The following is a 21103-nucleotide window of genomic DNA, read 5'->3' on the forward strand; positions in this document are numbered from 1 at the left end:
CTTAACTGAATCAATTAATTAAGCTAATTTTATCATTTAATTAAGCTAGATTAAGGTGTAAATTAATTAATATCAATATAATTGTTATTCTTAAATGATTTTATAAAATAATTTAATAATAAATTTAGTCTTTTAGTTTGAATTAAATAATGTAGCCAGCACAACTTCGCTTGTATGAGCCGTCAATTTTACTTTATATTATGCCATATTAAAATTATGGCTTTATGGCTTTATAAAATTATACTTTATAAAATTATGGCTTTCAATATGGCTTCGCTTGTATAAAGAGCTCTGTTTACTTAGTCGTCAATGCACTGACAATTAAAGCACTTAAAGTAAGTATAGAATGAGCTGGAAATGTGCACATTGTACATACAATTATATAATTATTGACTGTCATGGAGAATTCTTCAACATCCCAAGATTAACTTGAAGTCCAAGGCTGGAAAAGAAACCGAAAATATCAAATAGTAATAATAATATAAATCCTTAATATACTTTTTGACCGAAACTTAGATCTTAAGACTGCATGTGCTTCGAGATGCACCCACTGCACCAAGGAAGAGCTGCCAACTATCCGTCAAGTGTGCTTTTGCAATACTATTCTTCAGTTTCTGTTGAAAAGGAGTGAACAAGTTACACAAAAACTCTTGGTAGGTCTGGTGGAGTGTACTTATGGGACTCCCCCGCTGGGGCTCCCTGGCAATCGCTACTGCCAATTGGCTTTTCGGAGTCTATGATCGTCCGTGTTAAGGATGACTTTCAGATATCTTCACCGTTGTACTCTGAGGGCAAAAATTTCCTTTTGGGGTTATTTCTAATGTATGCATATTTTCCAAGATTTCAAGCACTGGATTCAAACTGTGGACTGGACAAGCCAAATTAATCAAACACTTGGAAAACTATAAGTTCCATCACTATATTAGCTCTATGACTATCTACCTTGGTTCTACTGCCCTAGCAATGATGCTTGGACGTATAATAGATAGACATATCTATTAACAAATGAACTAACCTCCTTTTTATGCAATCATAATAAGGGGGGAATTAATTCCAGGTTTGTTTCTCACTCAATTGGAATATCTGTCTTGGCTTTTTCTACAATTAGCAATGACTTCATAGGATGAAGTCATAGGAAAATGTAGGAAAAATCATAGGAACAAATCTCGAGAAGTGGTAGCGCTGTTCAGTTGATAAAGAAACCACAAAATTCATCATTCTGGGTATAATAAACGAAAGGTTTTGAAACCTGTAATCTTTTACAACCTCTTTTAAGAATTTATTGACTTAGTTTTCAGTTTAATTTTAGCCACTTTGTAAAAAAAAAAAAAAAAAAAAAAAAAAAAAAAAAACAATGGAGAGCCGAGATCATAATATTGGGCAAAAAAACTTTAATAATTAAAAAGAAACATGAAAGAGGAATTTTCAAAAAAAGAACCGCTGGGCTAAAGAGCATGGAAACTTAAGACAAAACTTAGGCGTTCTAACGTTGGTTTTATGATGTTTAATGTCTACGACGTTTAATTTTGGTATAATATGAATTAAAAATCACTGGCGCTGTTCGCAGTGTTGTCAAACAAAAAAAAGAAGAAAGAGAAAGAAAAACGCTCCTGTGTTAAAAAGTGCGCTTTAGTTCCAATGGTTTATTTTTGTGACCTAATTTTTAATCCAGTCATATTATTCATTAAGCGTTTGTAAAAAGAGAAACCTAATAACCCCCCTCTTACCCGTTGTTGTACTTACACTTCACTGCTATGGCACTTTTTGAGCTAATAAATGTTACCTGAGCAAGCACGAGCAGCCAAAAAAGGTACAGGATATGATCTTTCTGTTACCAATCCACAGAATAAACTTGTTAGACTCCTGACAAAAAGTAGCAGAAGTGGCAGTTTCGACTGTCAAAGTCTGGCGCATGTAAAAAAATATTGTCAACAGACTAGGAAATGTGTCAAGGAATCGTAAGCCAGTAAAAACGTGAAAAGTTTTTGAGCCGCAGCATTTTTTACAAGTAGACTCTCTGTTTCCAGCTGAATTTAAAATGCTCAAAACAGCCAAAATTTTAACTTTTTGAAATCTAGTTTTCAGTTTGAGATCTAAGCACTTTGGTACAGGCCTAAAAAAAATTGGATTTATATCAAATTGATTTTGATTGATTGATTGATTTTTAATAAGATTTTGTCTAATTAATGATATTAAGTATATACTTGGTTCTGGCTTGAAATTTCCTCAAAGCCACCACATTTTTTGTTTTTTCAAACTGTTTTTTGTTGATTATAAAATAGTTAGGGCTATGTTGCTATGAAGAACATAGGCTTAAGTAGTTCTACTGGCCGTCAAATCTCTGTTTTATTTATTTTTTTTTTTTTTATAAGGATGTTTGATTTATAATCTACTAAAATTCAACAAGTATATGCAATTTCAATTGCACACACTGATTATTCTTCATGTGAACAATATTGCCATCTAATTTACATTTACGCCGAAATAGATGTCGTTGTTGAATCGTCTATCGGCGCTCTGAAATAATTTAGGATCATTCCTCTGATAGTATCATCCCCATCCGATAAAAAAAAAGCATGCATCTTTGGTTTTTTGTAGCAAAAATACAAAATTTTGCAATTTTGTAGATAGGATTCGGAAATCTCTAAATTGCTTGACCTTTTCGGGATGTTTCCTCCTTTTTCAAAAACCAGGCAAAATTTTTCAGACTGGATTTTGATGGGTAACATGAAAAATTAGTGAATTTGACACATATGAAATCAGTATAAAAAGCCAATTCTTTTTCTGTATCAATTGTTATAAAAGTTTCTTAGAATTTCGGTTACTATCAGTCCGAGTTGCTTCTACTCTTTGATTAACTTCTACTTTACTAATTAAGTCCACCTTGCCACCTTGTTTACTCATAAGGCGGTAGTTAGCAATAAATTATCTTGGAATAGAGCTTACTTTAGTTCTGTTTCTTTGTATCTGTATATGGTCTCATTTCTATTTCTTCTTTTTTGGTTTGCAGTATATTATTTGATAATCCTGTTTTTGTTATTTGTCTATACTTCCAATTTAATTTATTTACTTTATATTGCGTTAGATATGCGGGAAAATGTTCTGTAGATACTGTTTTAAAAGGGAAGTAAAAGATAGAACTTTTAGATTTGACAAAAAAGAATTTAAATAGCTATTAGTTAGTACCAATAAGTTGAATTTGGGATCTTAATAAGCAGTTCAAAAATGAACCATGAAACATTAATCTTGAAAAATTTTGCAAATTTTTTGACAAAAAGTGGTAAAGGCTTTCGGCCTAAGAGCGGTGATAAGACCGAGTTTGAACACAACTAAATCTTGAAACAGAATTCGTTCGAGTTCTATGTTATTTTATTTGACAATGGGTCTATTTGTATGTAGGATCAAAGAGTATTTCGCTATCGATAAGATCAGCTCTTCTAGGGAACAAGTTTTGAATAGACCTAAATATTTTGTCATAATCATCGGTAATTGCCAAATACCAAAGATATTACAAAATAATTATAATAAAATTGATTGGTCGTTTTTTTTTTTTTTTTTTTTTTTTTTTTTTTTTTTTTTTTTTTTTTTTTTTTTTTTTTCACGAGCCAATTTAGGTAGTTGTGTAACCTGTCGTGATGTTAGGGACAGGGGGGGGGGGTAGAAAAATAAATTAATTGGCGCGGTGGTGCTGAATAAGACTTTGGTAAACTGTAAAAGAAGACAGGCTGGAACAATTCTTATTGCCACAGATTTTTTTTATGTAACATTTTTGAACAGTTTGGGCTGTCCAAAAAAACCAGTTTCTTTTTTTTTGTTTTTTTTTTAGAGCTTTTAATTAACTTCGTTTGTTTTGGTTGAAGATCAAATACCTGTTCAAAGCTATTACTATGGCTATTGACACCCATACTTATTACCAATAAGCTTATTATTGTACAGTTTTTTCATCATTTCTTGCCTTTTTTTAACTGGCTGTTGCTATCACTATATCCAATCCCTGTAAATTACATACTCCTTCTCTAAATTTTGTTAGGTCTTTAACTAGTGACTTGCAACGTATCTACTAAAAATATCATTAACCCAGTTTCTTGTAGCCTAGAAACGACGTTTTGCTAATCTATATATCATATGAAAGAGCTTTCATTCTTGAGATCATCATGTAATCTACGAAGGTAATTGCAAAATAAGCAATTATCTACTTTTAAAAAGTAGAGTTGAGAGACAGAGTCAAACTTTAGCGTAAAGAGCGGGGCATTGAGGAGGAAACAGCCCCTTTCAAATACGGAATAATTTATTTTCGTTTTAAGTTTTAATGTCGCTCCTTACTTGCAGTTAAAATGCTTGTTTTTTTTTTATTTAATCATATGAAAGAGCTTTCATTCTTTAGATCATCATGTAATCTACGAAGGTAATTGCAAAATAAGCATTACCGCCTTATAACTTCCACGCGTAGGATGTGGAGAATTTGTATGTCAAATTTGTAAAACCTGGTGAGTAAAATTTGATGTAATATCAAGTATTGAGTTTCAATACTTAGGATATCTTTATTCCCATTTGCCTTTCAGGTAAATGCATATATTTTTAAATTTATGTACGCATATGGAAATTTTTAATCATTTTCTGTCTTTTTATAATTGACCGTTTAAACTGTTATATCGAATAATGCTTCGAAATGGGTACTTTGAAAAATCTAGGAAGGGAACTGGAAGAGTCGGATGATTTGACCCTAATTAGGCGTAGCACTCCCAGTCGAGAGAAGTGTCCGGAGTTCGGAACCGGCGCTGTGCGGACCTTATTAGTCTACTTGCGTTTTCTTTGATATTTGGTTCTTCGAAACTAAACTTAACTTTTTAACTTAAATTCTGTTTCGCATGCTGACCAATGATCTGCGTTATGCAGGTATCGATCTCCTGATTCACTGCCTTCGTCCGGGAGTACAATGCATGGTTGGGGGCTTATCATCCGAAGTCTCCCATGTTTTTCCCCAAATTTCTCCAGGTACCCATTTAGAGGTGGGTCGACTATGGCTGAGCTTACAGAGTCACATTCTTGACCCCATCCCAAACTAAGTAACCAGTGACACCAGGACTCGAATACCTGTCCTGAAAATTTCAAATCTAGCGCTCTGACCACTCGGCATTAAACTCTTTAAATATTTTCAGGCCTTCATCTGGTGACTTACGACGCATTCAAGTAGAAAAATCCATTAACCCGGCTGAGCCTCTAGGCATTGAGATCGTTTGCCCAACAAACGGTGGTGTCTTCGTAAGTAGTGTTAAAGAGCAGAGTCTTGCTGCACGGGTTGGAATCCAAGTTGGTGACCAGCTTCTTGAAGTTTGTGGAATAAATATGAGAAATGCCACTCATTCCCTTGCTGCTAGTGTATTGCGCCAGTGTGGAGATTCAGTTACAATGTTGGTGCAGTACAATCCAGAGAAGTATGAAGAAGTGACAAGAAATATTGATAGTCATGCAAGACCTCAATCTCATTCAGACTCCCCAACTCCATGCAATTCTCCTAAACCTCCAAGAAATCCTAATATGGAGGTTGAAGACTTACCTCATTCTGGAAGCTCCACCTTAAGGAGCCCTTTAAATCCCGAAGAGGCATTGCGAACTGTTCTTAGCTACAATCTCGTAATCGATAGTAGTAACAATAATAACTCATTGCGAAGTTCGGTCAACTACGATCGACCTGATTCAAGCTTTATTCGTCCTAAACAGCTGAGCCTTGATGAAGGCTCTCGTGCGTCGTATAGACATTCAAGTATTGAGGATAAGAACGCTTTAAATTCTACCACAGTTCGAAACTCCTTGCGGCAGTCGAGTTTAGATGAAAAGTCACAAGTATCGAATACGAGAAGCTCTAGACGTCAAGCAAGTATGGATGAAAAGGCCATGTTGAGAAGTTCACTGAATGTTGAGAGCAGAGAGAGACCTGCTTCAACTTATGCCACTATGCCTCGGCATCAGATGTCCCTACCGAGGCAATCAGCATTGCTGTAAGTTTTTTCCCTTTTATACTTATTCAAAGTTATCAAAAAAAAGTGATGTGCTTTGTCACAACAGTTTAGTGTGCATGTATCACAATATAAAATCACAAAATACAAGATTTACTATATTTAGGTACATCGGAATAGAAAAGGTAACCTTAATGTTTCCAAAGCCCTCTTTTTCTGCAATGTAAAAAGAAAACTTTTTTAAATTATTAAATAGAGCTATGGATGCTGGGTAAGATATGGTAATATTGTTTTTGACTTAGCTATATTACTGCATTTAGAGGATTCAATACCTTAAACATCATTTTGTGAGCCTCAACCTCGGCTGATTGTCTCAAAGGCAAAGGGTCCATTAGAGAATTCTCCCTGGGGACTACTTATCATTGAAACCTATTGAGAATTTGTGATTTGGTTATGAAATTTGATTGAGAAACACAACGAAGTTGTCTTGGCAACGTTTTCAATTAAAGTGAGTCGAACCACGGAAAATTTGAAGAGCTGTCAAGTTGATCAAATTAATATTTCTTTTGGGGTGTTCTTTTGAATTTTCGTAGCAGTTATATTAGAATGTTTTTAGGGACAATCCTTTCCTGAATTTAAAAAGAATATTCTGCTCCGTTTGATCGAGAAAAAAAAATTTATACTTTCTAATGATATAAGCTTCCTTAAAACTCCGGCACAAAATCTATATCTTTATTTCCGGCACAAAACAAGAGAAGTTTCAAGGTTTTTCTAAGATTTCAAGGAAAGTAGATGTCGATTTTCGGTTTCCCATTTTTGCGTATCGCTTGACTACCCAATCAGAGAAATATGTCATAAATAGTTTGTTCTAATAGTTTGGTCCAAAAGTCCCAAATAATTTCACTTAATAATTTGGTCCAAGAGTCCTAAATTATTTAGTCCAAAAGTCCTAATAGTTTGGTCCAAAAGTCCCAAATAGTGTCGCCTAATAATTTGGTCCAAGAATCCTAAATAGTTTGGTCCAAAAGTCTAAATAGATTGGTCATAGTTTGGTCCAAAATTCCTCAATAGTTTAGCCCTGCAAACTAAAAATATTTGTAATGGACGAGATAGACTGGTTCCTTATAGCCTAAAACATGTTTCATAAACCTTTTTACTCTTCTTTTTTTAATTCAAAACACGAACGAGCCTATCAACAGTAAAGTAAATTGCGGTGAGAAATGTTTATATTTTTTTTATCAAGAACTAAAACATTTGGTTCTAGCAGAAATATCTGCAATGAATTTGATCACAACTTCCCCATGGCCCACAGAATTTCATCTACGAAACTATTAGAAGGTTTTTTGAAAAAATAGTTTGTTAATTATTTTGTTTATCGATCCTTTTATTGTATTTTACTTCAAAAAATGTTCTCCAAGCGAAAAATATGCTTCTGAAGTTAACCAAATGACACAATTGTTCAGCAATCCAATTTTAGAAGGCATGTATATACCCTCTATTGTCACCAACAAATTACGTGTCAAAGGTTGCTGTTCTTCTGAATTTCCCAAGAAGTATTTGTTTTCCTGTTAAGGAAAACATAGGTTTTCCTACATAGGTTATATAGGAAAACATAGGTTATGTAGGTTTTTGAGTTGGAGGTCCCAAAACAAGAGGAAGGGACAAATCCTTGCATGATGTCAATTTAAAAGAAAAAGTCTTCTTAAGGGAAGTAAAGAGCGAAGTTGAAACTTAAAACGGACAAAAATTATTACTTCACAGTCTATCTAGTATATATCAGTAAAATCGATACATATAAACCAACTAATTATGTTTCCTTATGTTTCTAGGATTATAAAAAACTAGCGCTTTATTGAAAACACAAAGTAATATAGTAGTTTTGTGGTACAGTAGAAGCAAACCGATTAAGGACACTTTACAGAATAAAAATAAGGTATTTTAGGATTGTTGCTTTTTCTCGTTTAATTCGGAACTGCTTTTGCACAATGGCTGAGTTCAATGACTAGCTCTCGTTTTGGTCCTGAAAAGGACATGCATGATTAGTTTGAATTTGAAGTCAAGCCATCTTGATATTATTAGGACTATGGGCTAGCTTTAGAATGTGTATCATAACTTGAAATTCACTGTTGTTTTGACAGAAATAACCGGATTTCCAGAGTTCATATTTTGTCTTATCTGATCTTCATTCCGAGGACTCCTAAAGCGTATTTTTTACAATTTAAGATTGTATATTATTCACTATTGGCATAATAGCTGGCGAGACGAAAATGTTACCTGATATATAAATCTCATATTTTTTAATGCTGTTCAATGACTGTGGCTATAAAAAAAAATGTTAAAGTTTGTTAGGATGTTAAGGATGTTAGTGGCTAGATGCCCTCCGATCCGTTTGGTCGCTTAAAAAGGACACTAGCAATTGTAATTTCCGTTGGAATGAGCCATCAAACATTTCTTTATGTGCTTCTGGTAACTCGCTAGCCCTGGTTTTAAAAAAAGGAAAAAGGGTCACATCAGTTCTACCCATGCAAAAAAGTGATTTTCTTTGTTTTTGTGACTCTAATTACCCTATACAAGATTTTTGACCTTACTGATTCCAATGGACCAACTTCGATTTTGATCTGAATCTTATGCCATTTTTGAGGGGTTTCAGGCTCTTTTCAAAATCATCTAAGATTTGTTTTCTCAATAATTTTTGACATTTAAGACTAACCAAATAATATTTACCATTTCTGAATCAATATTAGTTGACATTTTTTTTTTTTTTACTATGGGCTGTGGTTTGCTCTACGCTGATGATCTTGCTTCAAGCAAAATCTCTCTCCCCTGAAATCCTAATTGTTCTTCAGTTTCTCGGCACTTCTTAATCCAATTGTAAAATAGGATTTTGTTAACCCCCCACCCTGGAAAATTCAAGTTCACGTACTTGTGTAGCTTACCCACTTTCTGCTCCAACTTTTTGGGTGGAGGATAATGAGGCTTCAGGCTCATTAGTCAATTTTATGCCTCCTACAATATATAGAGACAAATCATAAGGAGACCCAGTCGCAAGAACAAACAAAGGATACCAAGGAACAGATCTGAGCAAAAATCTGGGCGATAAAAATGTCTATTTGCGCATCTGAATTCGGCAAAGGAAGTCTATAATCATAAGGCAACTGCTTTAAGCCAAGAATTGTATCTTCATTTTTAGCTAGTGTCCTTTGGGTGATTAAATTGAAGCTAATAAGAAAAGTAATTCATAATGTACCTTTTGTTTTTAGTTGTTTTTTTTTTTAGTGATGGTGACATTGGTCGTCTGGATCAGCCAACGGGTTCAGACTCTCGAATTCTCTTTTTGGAAATGAAAAAGTCGAGTAACCTTGGGGTTGGTCTTGTTGGTGGCAACGCTGTTGGCATTTTTATCCATCAAGTGCATTCTGATTCACCTGCTCAAACTGCTGGTCTAAGGTTTGTCTTAATTGTAAATGTAATTTATGTAGACACTATTTTCCTTGGACAGGGGTTAGTTGCACTGGTCTCATTAGCCCCCCCCCCCCTCCACCAACCTGCTTAATTTGTTAATAATTCTTGAAAGTTTGTTGAACTTTTTAAATACTAAGCACGAATTTTTTTACCTAAGTCTTCTGGACCGACTTTTAATTGACTGAATTTTTAATAGACTAAACTTCGACTGAATTTTTAAACTGTATCGTTATTATTCCTGTATTAATGGAATCAGATTTCACTTACTTCTGTTCTAGCAATATGATTGATTTTTTTTTCTTTTTTTTTTAGAGTAAATGTTTGAAGAGGAGATTTTTTAGGTAATATTTGGAAAAAAATATTTCTTTTGCCAGAAAAATTCTAATTTTTCTATTAAAATTGTTTACTTTTGTTTATTTTGGTCCCTTGACCCCAATATTTTTGTCTTCGACTGGTGTCGAACATTTTCGACTTAGAAATAATTGGAAATAACCATTAAGGATTTTTTTTTACGAAAATTTGCGGTAGTTTTTTTTTTCTACAAACCTACGTTTTTAATGTTTCAGCGTAAGGCGGCAATTTCGCTATTTGTCTGAAACTCTGAATTATCCGTTTGCCAGCTCATTTTTTTTTTCAGATTGAAATGTCAAAAATTGGTTATAGATCGTTGAAAAAAAATCGTTCCTATGTTTCCAATAAGTTTGGTCATATTCGAAAAGAATTCCAAGCAATATCATAGTTGTAGTTCGGTGAATGAATAGATCTCCAACTAATGAATCCGATGATTTAACATTAAGCCGTTATTGGCGGATAACACTGAGAGAAGACAAAAAAAACACGGAATTGACTATGATCTCTACCATAACAAAGGGCCCTACCATAGCGAAGGGTGCTGACTAGCTTAGAAATGCCTTGTGCAGGAAATTACTTACAAAACTTATTTAGGCCACTATTTTCGCTCAGGAACAAATTTAAGGTGCGAAGGGGGTGGGCATTCTGTCCTCTTTATCCTCTCTCAATATTTGTGGGAGCACTTTGGTTGTTATCACTAACGCCATGCATAAACAGAATCGTGTGTATTGTCCTCATAACCATTAAAACCATATGTATGAAATTTAAAAAAAATTAAGTTTTTATATAGCTTTGACAACTTAGGCATAAGATTTGTTTTGCTCGTTTTCTAAATAAAATTAGGACAAATTTACCTGTTTAATTTTATTTGCCCTGAAATGATTTTGACAATATTATTCACGATGCCCAGCCCCACCAAATTATTTCCATGATTTGGGTATAATTGGGACTCCCACTTCTCCTGCCCACTGCATCCGCTCCAAGAAGTATCGCCTTCCGCCAATCAAATCAGAAAGAGCTAGGTTCTTAATCAGTTACCAGATTCCTCATATTGTAAATAAACTTAACTTAGTAGAAATGTCCCACAAGTTTCACAAGTCGATTTTCTTTGAAAAAACATATTTCCAAAAATAGTTCTTTGCCTGGATGTCGGGACTGATTAATAATAGATTTTAGTATGTATTTTGCGGTGGTGTTCTCACGCTGGGGTGGCCTCCTCTATTATCTCCTACCATGTATGTTTTTTGTCTTAGTTTTTTTTTCTCTTTTTGGAATTATTAGTATGACGAGACGTTGTTTTTTTTTATGCATTTGTAGTATTCTGAAATCTATATATATAAAAATAAGTTGTCTGTGTGTGTGTGTCGAGTGACGTCATGTTTGTGTGTCGACTGACGTCATGTTTGTCGACTGACGTCACTTAAGGATTGATGCGTCATGAAGTTGTTTGTCGACTGACGTCATGTTTGTCAACTGATGAAATTACATACCGGGACACCGGGACACAAATGACGACCGGGACACAGGGAATATAAATGACGACCGGGAACCTCAAAGAGAAATTACAGACTGGGACACCCGGACACAAATCACGACCGGGACACAGGGAATATAAATGACGACCGGGACACAACTACAACGGGGACGCCGGGGGCACAGGCGGGATATATAAATGACGACCGGGACACAGGGATTGTTCGAATAGAAATTACAGACCGGGACACCGGGACACAAATGACGATCGGGACACCGGGACACAGGGAATATAAATTACGACCGGGACACTCAAAGAGAAATTACAAACTGGGACACCGGGACACAAATGACGACCGGGACACAGGGAATATAAATGACGAACGGGACACATGGACACATCATTAGAGTAATGAGGTATAGATCTGAATACGGATTGTTTTTCCCATGGACAATTATATGTTGCATGTTCAAGAGTCAGTAAACCTGACAATCTATTTTATATGCATATACAATGGGACAGCGTAATATGGCGCGTAACGACTTACGCGTGCGGGGGGGGATTGGGGGGCCTGAAGCGCCCCAACAGCTAGTATATATATATATATATATATATATATATATATATATATATATATATATATATATATATATATATATATATATATTTATATTTTATATATATATATTTATATATTTTTGTTATTAGTCAGTTACAATATCTATATATATAAAAATAAGTTGTCTGTCTGTGGATCAGGTGACGTCATGTTTCTGTGTCCACTGACGTCATGAAATTAGTTGTCGTCATTTTTGCTTTGACGGTGACGTCATTCAAGATATTTAAGACATATGTTCACGTAGAAATCTATTAATGTTTAAGTTTACAATGACTGATGAACTTACCATGGCAAAAGCCTATGAAGATGCTCAAAGAGTCTATGCCAAAAAACTTGCTGCTGATAGAGAAAGTCAGAAAAGAAAGCGTGCCGAGGAATCAAAAGAACAGCAAGGAAACAGGCTTGAGGCTAAAGAACACAAAACCGCGCAGTTAGATGAAGATCCACCTGGACAGCGAGAGTCAAAACATATCAAAACTGAAAATGATAGCGATGATGATTGGGTTTGGGATTTTGACTTGGATAAGGTCATCAATGCCTACCAGATTTTAGTTAAAAAAACAAAGGTTCGGCGATATGTATTTCATAGTGAAGCTGAAAAATAAAGAAGAAAAAGAAAACTGAAAAAAGAAAAAAATGTAAAAAACTAAAAAATACTAAAAAGAAAAACACTCAAAGAGAAATTACAGACCGGGACACAAATGACGACCGGGACAGAGGGAATATAAATAACGACCGGGACACTCAAAGAGAAATTACAGACTGGGATACCGGGACACAAATGACGACCGGGACACAGGGAACATAAATGACGACCAGGACACAGGTATTTAAGAATATCGTTCAAAGACAAATTTTTAATTGTAAGAAGACCGTTGAAAGAGAAATTTCTAATTGTAAAATGACTGAAGAACCTACAATGGCAACGGTACCACCATCGAAGTAGATAACCAGTGGGTTGTTCCATATTCCCCATTATTATCAAAAACATTTAATGCACACATAAACGTTGAATACTGTAACTCCGTAAAGGCAATCAAATACATATGTAAATACGTCAACAAAGGCAGTGACATGGCAGTTTTTGGCTTGCAGCCCAAAATCAAAGATTTCGACGAAATCGTACAATATCAGGCTGGAAGATACATAAGCAGTAATGAAGCTGTTTGGCGAATTCTTTCATTTCCGATACATGAACGTAGTCCAGCTGTTGTTCACTTAGCGGTACATTTACAGAATGGTCAACGTGTTTATTTCTCGGAAACCAACGTGCAACAAAGAGCCCTGAATCCACCGGATACAAAATTAACAGCTTTTTTTTCGCTTTGCAAAAATGATTCTTTTGCAAAAAAACTGCTGTATACTGAAGTGCCTTCGTATTACACGTGGAATACTAAAAATAAAGTATTTGAACGTCGAAAACAGGGTAAGTCAGTCGACGGCCAACCTACCATCTTCAAAGATACCACGATAGGAAGACTCTACACCGGTCACCCCAATCAACATGAATGCTTCTTTCTACGCCTGCTTTTGGTGAATGTACCCGGTCCGACATCCTTTGAGTATTTGAGAACTGTAAACGGTACTATACATGACACTTACCGTAGTGCATGCCAAGCTCTGAATTTATTGGAGAATGACCAACACTGGGATAACTGCATCAATGACGCGTGCGAAACGTCAACCCCAAGTGAAATTCGTGCATTGTTTGGCATCATTTTAACAACTTGCTCTCCATCAGCTCCTACAGAGTTATGGGGAAAATATAAGTCAAAAATGTCCGTAGATATACTCCATCGAAAACAGTTAGAGACGTCAGATATGACTTTTGATTTTACATCAGAAAATTATAACTACACTTTAGTTATTATAAAAGATTTGTGCGTACGTAAGGCAAACAAACCTCTTCAGGATTTGAGAATGCCTTCATCTAACCATATCGCTGCTGTTTCGACATGTCTAGAATTGGATCGTGAACAAAGTTACAGTACGAGTTATCTATTATTGTATGTACAAAATAACATTTCTAAGTTCACGTCGGAACAAAAAGACATTTATGATACGATACTCAATTTCAGGACGTATACAACTACCTGCTGATTTCTGTAATTTAGTGACGTCCAAAAATGAATTGATTGAAAAAGTATTTCCGAATATTCTAAAAAATTATAAAAATAATAAATGGCTAAGTGAAAGAGCGATTCTCGCACCCAAAAATATAGACATCCACGAAATCAACAATATTGTTTTGACCAAGATTCGAGACCAGGCAGTCCTTTACAAGTCAATCGACACAGTTTTGGAACCAAATGAAGCGGTTAAGTATGCATGTTTGTTTGTTTGTAAAAAGAGCGTTTGCATATGACGTCATTATTAGTACATACGGCTTTGTATATGCACAGACAATGGGAAAGCCAAGAATGTTGTATATTCGCAATTTTTACGTAGTTTAACTCCTGCAGACGAAATGAATGCTTGCCTGAAAAATTCTAATTTATGGGCACACGTAAAAATATTAAAATTAACTACAAATATGCGTGTCCGATTGCAAAACGATGACTCTGGTCAAACATTTTCAGATCAATTGCTGGCAATTGGAAACGGAAAGCTCCCAGTAGTGGGAAAGCCAAAAATGTTGTATATTCGCAATTTTTACGTAGTTTGAAACACATATATAAATCTATCTATATTCACAGGTGGGACACAGGGACACAACTACAATGGCGCGTAACTAATATGGCGCGTAACGACTTACGCGCGCGGGGGGCTTGGGGGGGCGCGAAGCGCCCCACCAACTAGGTGTTGGGGTGGCGCGAAGCGCCACCCCAACAGCTAGTATATATATATATATATATATATATATATATATATATATATATATATATATATATATATATATATATTGTAACTGACTAATACCAAAAATGTAAATAGCGAAGTAAAACATATAAAAAAAGAAAGAAAAGCACTAGGCTAACTGGAAAAAATAGCTGCTTTCAAGACAATGGAATGGAGGAAGTTTATTTATGCATCCGAAAGCTTACTACTTAGCACGGCAACTTTACTAAATACATCATTCATCCCGAATTTTTATAGAATCTTCCCATTATCGTGCCATGAATGAAGAAAAAGAAGAAAAAAATTGAGAGATTACATAAATAGAATAAATGCCTGAAGCCTGAAAAACTTTTCAATTCTTCTTGGCGAGTGGCAAAGATTTTAAGAATTTTTTTTTTACATTTCGTATCTTACTAAGTTTTTCCGAACTTTCAATTTCATGTTTGTTAAGGGAGAATTACGCTAAGAAATAGGCGTTCCAGCATCTCTAGTTTAGATTCATGAACATAATATTTAGATAGAAAAGGGAAGCTAGCCAATTTAGATTTTGAGCTCTAAGAGAAGAATATTATTATTATATATCACATAATATAATAATATTACGAAAGACGAACAGTATAATTATGAAAGAATACATTGAATTATAAAAGAAGTTTCATTTTTATTTTTGAGGATTCCTTTTTTTGTGAGTTTGATGTTTTTACTTTTTTATACGTAGATGTGGAGATCAGATTTTAGAATACAATGGTAGTGATTTAAGATATGCAACCGCCGAGCAAGCTGCATATGAATTGGCCAAACCTGCTGAAAAAGCTGCAATAGTTGTACAGTTCAATTATGAAAGTAAGTATATGGCAATCAGTTCTTCTTCTATCCCGATTTTGCCTACAAGAAAATTGGGTTTTCCGAAATCTCGAAAATTGTCGTTAACAAAAATGTCGATTTGTTTTTGAGTTAACGTTCTTTTTTTTCATTGTTTTTTTTTTACCACTCTGATTTAAGATTTGCAACATGTCGAGCAAGCTGCATGTGAATTGTCCAAACCTGCTTAAAAAGCTGCTATAGTTGTACAGTATAATTATGAAAACAAGTATGTTGGAATCAATGCTTCTACTATCCCCGAATTCCCCCAGAGAAAAACTGGTTCTCCGAAATATCCCCGAAAATATAACTGCTAAGGAAGCTGTATATGAACTGGCCAAACTTATTGAAAACAGGCTTAATAAAGTATGGAGATCGAGTACTTTCTCTCTCTGGCTCAAACTCCGCCTGTTCGACAGCAGCGTCCCGCTTGTCCTCCTTTACGCATCGGAAACTTGGCATCTCAACCAAGACCAAGAGAGGAGGATCCATTCCTTTGAGAATGTTTGTCTCTGGAGGATGCTTGGTATTCACTGGACTCAGAAAGTCACAAATGCACATAGAAGGAAAACCACGGGCCAGTCATCCCTCATTGAAACCATACGAAGACGTAGATGGAGTTATCTAAGCCAAGTACTGCACATGGACGACACCAGAATCCCCAAGCAAGCATTCTTTTGGCTACCCGAAGGTACCCGCCGCATAGGATGACCCAAAAACACACTCCACAGTACCTTCAACAGTGACCTTCGTCAACTTCATGGCTCCTTATAACCAGAGTGGGAAGGCATTATTGCGGCCGTCAGTTACAGAGACGATTGGAGACTCTTCTTGGACGTCTTGGGTGCCTCTCGAGGTATGGGAAGATCTAAGGTAATTCTGTGTTAACATTCGTGGAATTTTAAGAGCAATTATATCCAAGAAACCCCATAAAAGTAAGAAATCCCAAAAAAGTCGAGGATGATGAAATTATTGATTAAAGTACCCCAAAGTTTCATTGAAAATCATGATAGCGGAAAAAGAGGAATTATACGAAAATTTTTGGATAATCAGTGGGATATAAGATATAAGTTTTATTATTCAAACGAATGACACTGATATACTGAACGACTGCATATGCGACAATGATAGCCAGCAGAAACAAAATGTCATCAAATGTAGAATTTATTAGCTAAGAGAATAAGTGGAAAATCGTATTCTCTGTTTTTTGCTAAACCTTTTAAAACTGTTTATGGTCTTATATTTTTGTCTTACTTTTTTTAGTTTTTCACTCGCGTTCTTTTTTTTTTTTTCTTTTTTAGTTTGTACCTAATATTACCGAAACTGCATACTTGCATATTAATGTATTTTTTATTAAAAATTGAATTTCGGATTCATTTTTTAGACTTATTTACTAATTAATAATCTTAACGAAAATTAATTCATCAAATTGAGTAAGTAAATAATTCAACTTTAAAGACCTAAATATGCAGTTATTTAGTTTCGGTGATAGTAGGTTTTAAACTAAAAAAAAAAGCCGTAATAGCAATGGGCGGCAGATTTAATCATTTGAAATTTAAGTGGTTGCGGCAAGGGGACTAATATACACAAAAATATCAAACGTATGGAACTGTAAAAGAAAAAAAAGAGAGGTAGAGAAAAACAAATAGAATAACAAGAGATGAAAAATATCAAAGCATATGGAATGTAAAAGAAAAAAGAAAAGATAGGGAGAAAATGAATAAATCAACAGGAGACCAAAATATCAACCGCATGGAACTGTAAAAGAAAGAAAGAAAAGAGAGAAAAATGAATAAACTAACAAGAGATCAAAAACATCAAACGCATGGAACTTTAAAAGAAAGAGAGAAAACGAATGAATTACCAACAGACCAAAATGTTTTTACAATTCTTTTAAAGGCACCAAACGAGTGACACTTTCTAGCCGATTTTGGCAAATTATTCCACGTAGACTGACAAGTAGTCATGGAGTTGAAGTCTGATCTGACTAATAGATTGAACGTAATTCGGATATTATCCATAATTATGAAGATAATATGCAGAAAGATCAGAGATATTAGACAGTCTAGCTCTAAGCGCCGAAGGAACACCACAATGGAATTGAAGAAAACCGAAAGACACACATTAAACAATATAAATTGCATTCAAATCAAGCAACAGTTTATTGATAGAACTGCTCATTTTAACGATAAGGTTCCTTCTTTTTGGTATATCCTAGAGGGTTGTGTCTGAAGGGAGGAATATGTTGATATTCAAATATTGGGGCAATAAAAGATATAAAACTGAAATATATAGGGTATTTCATGTCAGGGCAGTCGGGGAGGGTAGGGGATATTCTCTCGAAATATTGATCAAAAAGGTATTTATTAGAAGTATTAAAATTCAATATCCCGAGGTAATAGAATTTCTCAGATGGCAATTGAAGGCTCACTGAAGACATTTTGGGTGTCTACTGGTGGTGGGAAATTATAAGTAGCAAAGGTTGTTTTCTGATATAAAGTTGTAAGTTTTGTTCAATCGTCCAAAAAACTTCCATTGGAAAGTCTGAGATTCAAGTCAAATAGAAAGATAGTTTCTAGAAAGCATGGGGAAATTACAAATAGCAAGAGTTGTTTTTCTGGCTTCAATTTGAAGTTTATGCTCAATCATTCATTAGAAATCCACCTAGAAGTTTTCTTGGAGTAACTACAAAGTCATTTACATGTACTTGTTCCTATTATATAATTGTGAGTTGACAGCAATTGTGAGTGTTATTTGAGCGCAATTATGAAACGAGTAAACTGTGAATGAACCTTGACCACAGTAGCAGTAACTGTGTGTTTTAAATTTCATGTGAAAGCTAAAGAAGTTTTCTAGAATCTGAGGAAAAACTCGGTCAGCCCTTTAGCATTTTTTTTTTTTTTTTTTTTTTTTTTTTTTTTTTTTTTTTTTTTTTTTTTTTTTTTTTTTTTTTTTTTTTTTTGAAAGTGCTATTGGAACGGTTGTATATTTGATTACAATTATTATAATTTACAAGTACTTATCTAAGGATGTGAAGCTTGGACAAAGAAACAGGATGACCAGTCCAGACTCGCAGCATTTGAATCTAGATGCCTAAGTCACGCATCTTAAAAGAATCTCAAATGGCAAACTCTTCGAACACCTTAACGCCCAACAAACAATCGCCACTAAGATCCAGCTCCAAAAAATTATGTGACTCGGTCACGTACATCCGATGAATCAGTTCCATCGCCTAAAAATGCTTTTGTATTCCATAAACTCACGGTTCTCCCCTTGTGGTTGTGCCACAAAGACCAGGGAGAATAACTTTGCGCCTTATCATGACGAACTTGAAGAACGGACGGGTAAATACCTCAAGTCGTGTAACTATTAGTTATAATAATTAGTAATATTATAACTATAATAATATTAATTATAATAATGCCTGTTAGTAGTACCAGTCATAACACATAGGGTTATTTATGAATTTGATATAAAGCTGAGATGTTTTCTAGGATATAAGGAAATACTCGATCAGCCCGGTGATAGTTTTTACGTGAAGGCGTTGTTTGACCGACCTGGAGACGGGAGCTTTGGATCCTTAGGAGCAATAAGTGGAAGTGAAAACGGAGAGCTCCGTTTCAAAAAGGATGATATTCTGTTCGTCGACAACACCATGTTCAACGGGGTTCCTGGATTGTGGCGTGCTTGGCTATTAGATACTACTGGAAGAAAACTTCAGTGCGGTGTTATTCCTTCTAAATACAAGTAAGATGGTCCTTAAAACTGTTTTTTTTTAATTTTTTCATTATTTGCTGTTTATTCTTTTTTTTTTTTACTTTTTTTTTCTAGGACAACTATAATAGTCATAGCACCACTACATAGGAGGGATCCTCTCTGCTCCTTTTAAAGAAAGGAAAGACAGGCTTAAATATTTTAGAAGAGCCTAATCATTTTTTTTAACTAATACGATGTCCTTCGAGATAACTGAAATAGTCATCATAATACTATATTCATCATCAGTCATCAATTATGATGACATATATTTCATATATGACGTCATCATTCATCATATATTGGGGATAATGTCCTCTTCCTAAAGGATCAAGAATACAGATATTTTTCATGTCTTAAAATAAGATTAAGCATTTTCACTTGTGCTTGTACTCACTTGCGCTGTTTTAACATCCAACAATTTTTCTTATACTGACTTTCCAAAGAGAATTAACTCTGCCCTTTCCCCAAATCGTAATTCAATGTCCATTTGAGCCCCTCCCATCAACATCCTTCTGAAAATTCGCTCCTTAAATATTGCATAAGCGCCATAAACCTTACGGCCAGTTGTACAATTTCTCTTTAAGGAATTCTAAGGGTTTTTTTTTAAATAATAATAGAATAGAATAGTTTTGTTTATACAAGCAATCGTAGTTTAGAATAAAATTCCAACTAAATGGCGCTAGTACTTACAACGAAAACAGAAAAAGAAAAAAAACAAAAAAAAACACGAGACTACATGTAAAAAGGAACGAACGAATTTGCGAAACAGTTTCTTCTTGAAGCAGGCAATTCCAGTCTCACTTTGTTAGCTGACCTTGTGTTTATTTTATTCTTCATAACTGGTGGTAGAATCTCTTTGTGTTTTTCACTGCTAATTGGCCAAATTTACAGATCACACCCAAACGACGTTCGTGAAGGGACGGTAGTTATAGGACAGATAATGCCGATTTATAACTTACATATGCGTCTGAAAGAATAACTTTAAAGGCTCTTTTTGAAGTGACAAGTTGATCGCTTTGGTAACTTGTGTTTTTAACTTGAGGGCCCCATACAGGGCAAGCATGCTAGAGAATAGGTTGGATGTATGTAAGATAAGCCGTCTTAAGCTGGGACACACAAAAACCGAAACGACGGTTTGCCTTTACAGTAATTGTATCAACATGAGTACTAAACGAGCAGTCAACGCTAAATGTGACACCGAGAATTACAGCCGAAGATACACTAGGATACAGTGGAGGAGGACTGACAAAGTCCCTGTTAAGAGGATTAAAGCGAAGGATTTTGTTTTTTCTTTTGTTGAGTTGCAGGCTGTTGATAGTACATTGGTCTTTAAAGTTGTTCATTGTTGCATCACTGAATTGGGGAACTGCCTCGGGGCTTTCAATGAGATATTTCAGAAGAACTGACAAGTCGTCCTCGTACTTAAACCTGTCCTCAAAATCAGAAAGGACAAAGTTTATAACTGCTAAAAACAACAGCGCTGCATGTTTCGTGCCTTTTGGAGCGCCACACGTGGGTTCAGCCCATTTGGAGTTGGTGTCTCCTGGGAAAAGGCTGTTGACGCACTGAAACGGTCTTGCAAAAAATTGATCACTAAAAGGAGAATATGCTTGCGTGCACCCTTTGCGCGTAAATTTGTCACATCTATGAAATGGCGAATAAGGTCAAAGGCTTTTCGGTAATCCACTAGGAGAAGATCGAAAATCGCACTTCCTTGGTCAAGCCACTCGACGATAAGATGATACATTCTCATGAGTAAACAGTTGTGCTACTTCCTTTCAAGCA

At 35.1% G+C, this 21103-nt stretch overlaps 1 protein-coding gene across 3 annotated transcripts in view; it reads left to right on the forward strand.

Annotated features, from left to right (window-relative positions):
• Positions 1 to 21103, forward strand: part of LOC136031703 (disks large homolog 5-like) — a 157601-nt gene that overhangs the window by 114382 nt on the left and 22116 nt on the right. For all 3 annotated transcript variants that reach the window (XM_065711398.1, XM_065711400.1, XM_065711399.1), the window contains exons 18-21: positions 5160 to 5999; positions 9234 to 9404; positions 15420 to 15544; positions 19057 to 19309. In XM_065711398.1, coding sequence (XP_065567470.1) covers positions 5160 to 5999; positions 9234 to 9404; positions 15420 to 15544; positions 19057 to 19309 — 1389 coding nt within the window. The remainder of the gene's footprint in view (positions 1 to 5159; positions 6000 to 9233; positions 9405 to 15419; positions 15545 to 19056; positions 19310 to 21103) is intronic.

The sequence above is a fragment of the Artemia franciscana genome, chromosome 10, assembly GCF_032884065.1.
Source record: "Artemia franciscana chromosome 10, ASM3288406v1, whole genome shotgun sequence".
Taxonomy (NCBI): Eukaryota; Metazoa; Arthropoda; class Branchiopoda; order Anostraca; family Artemiidae; genus Artemia; species Artemia franciscana.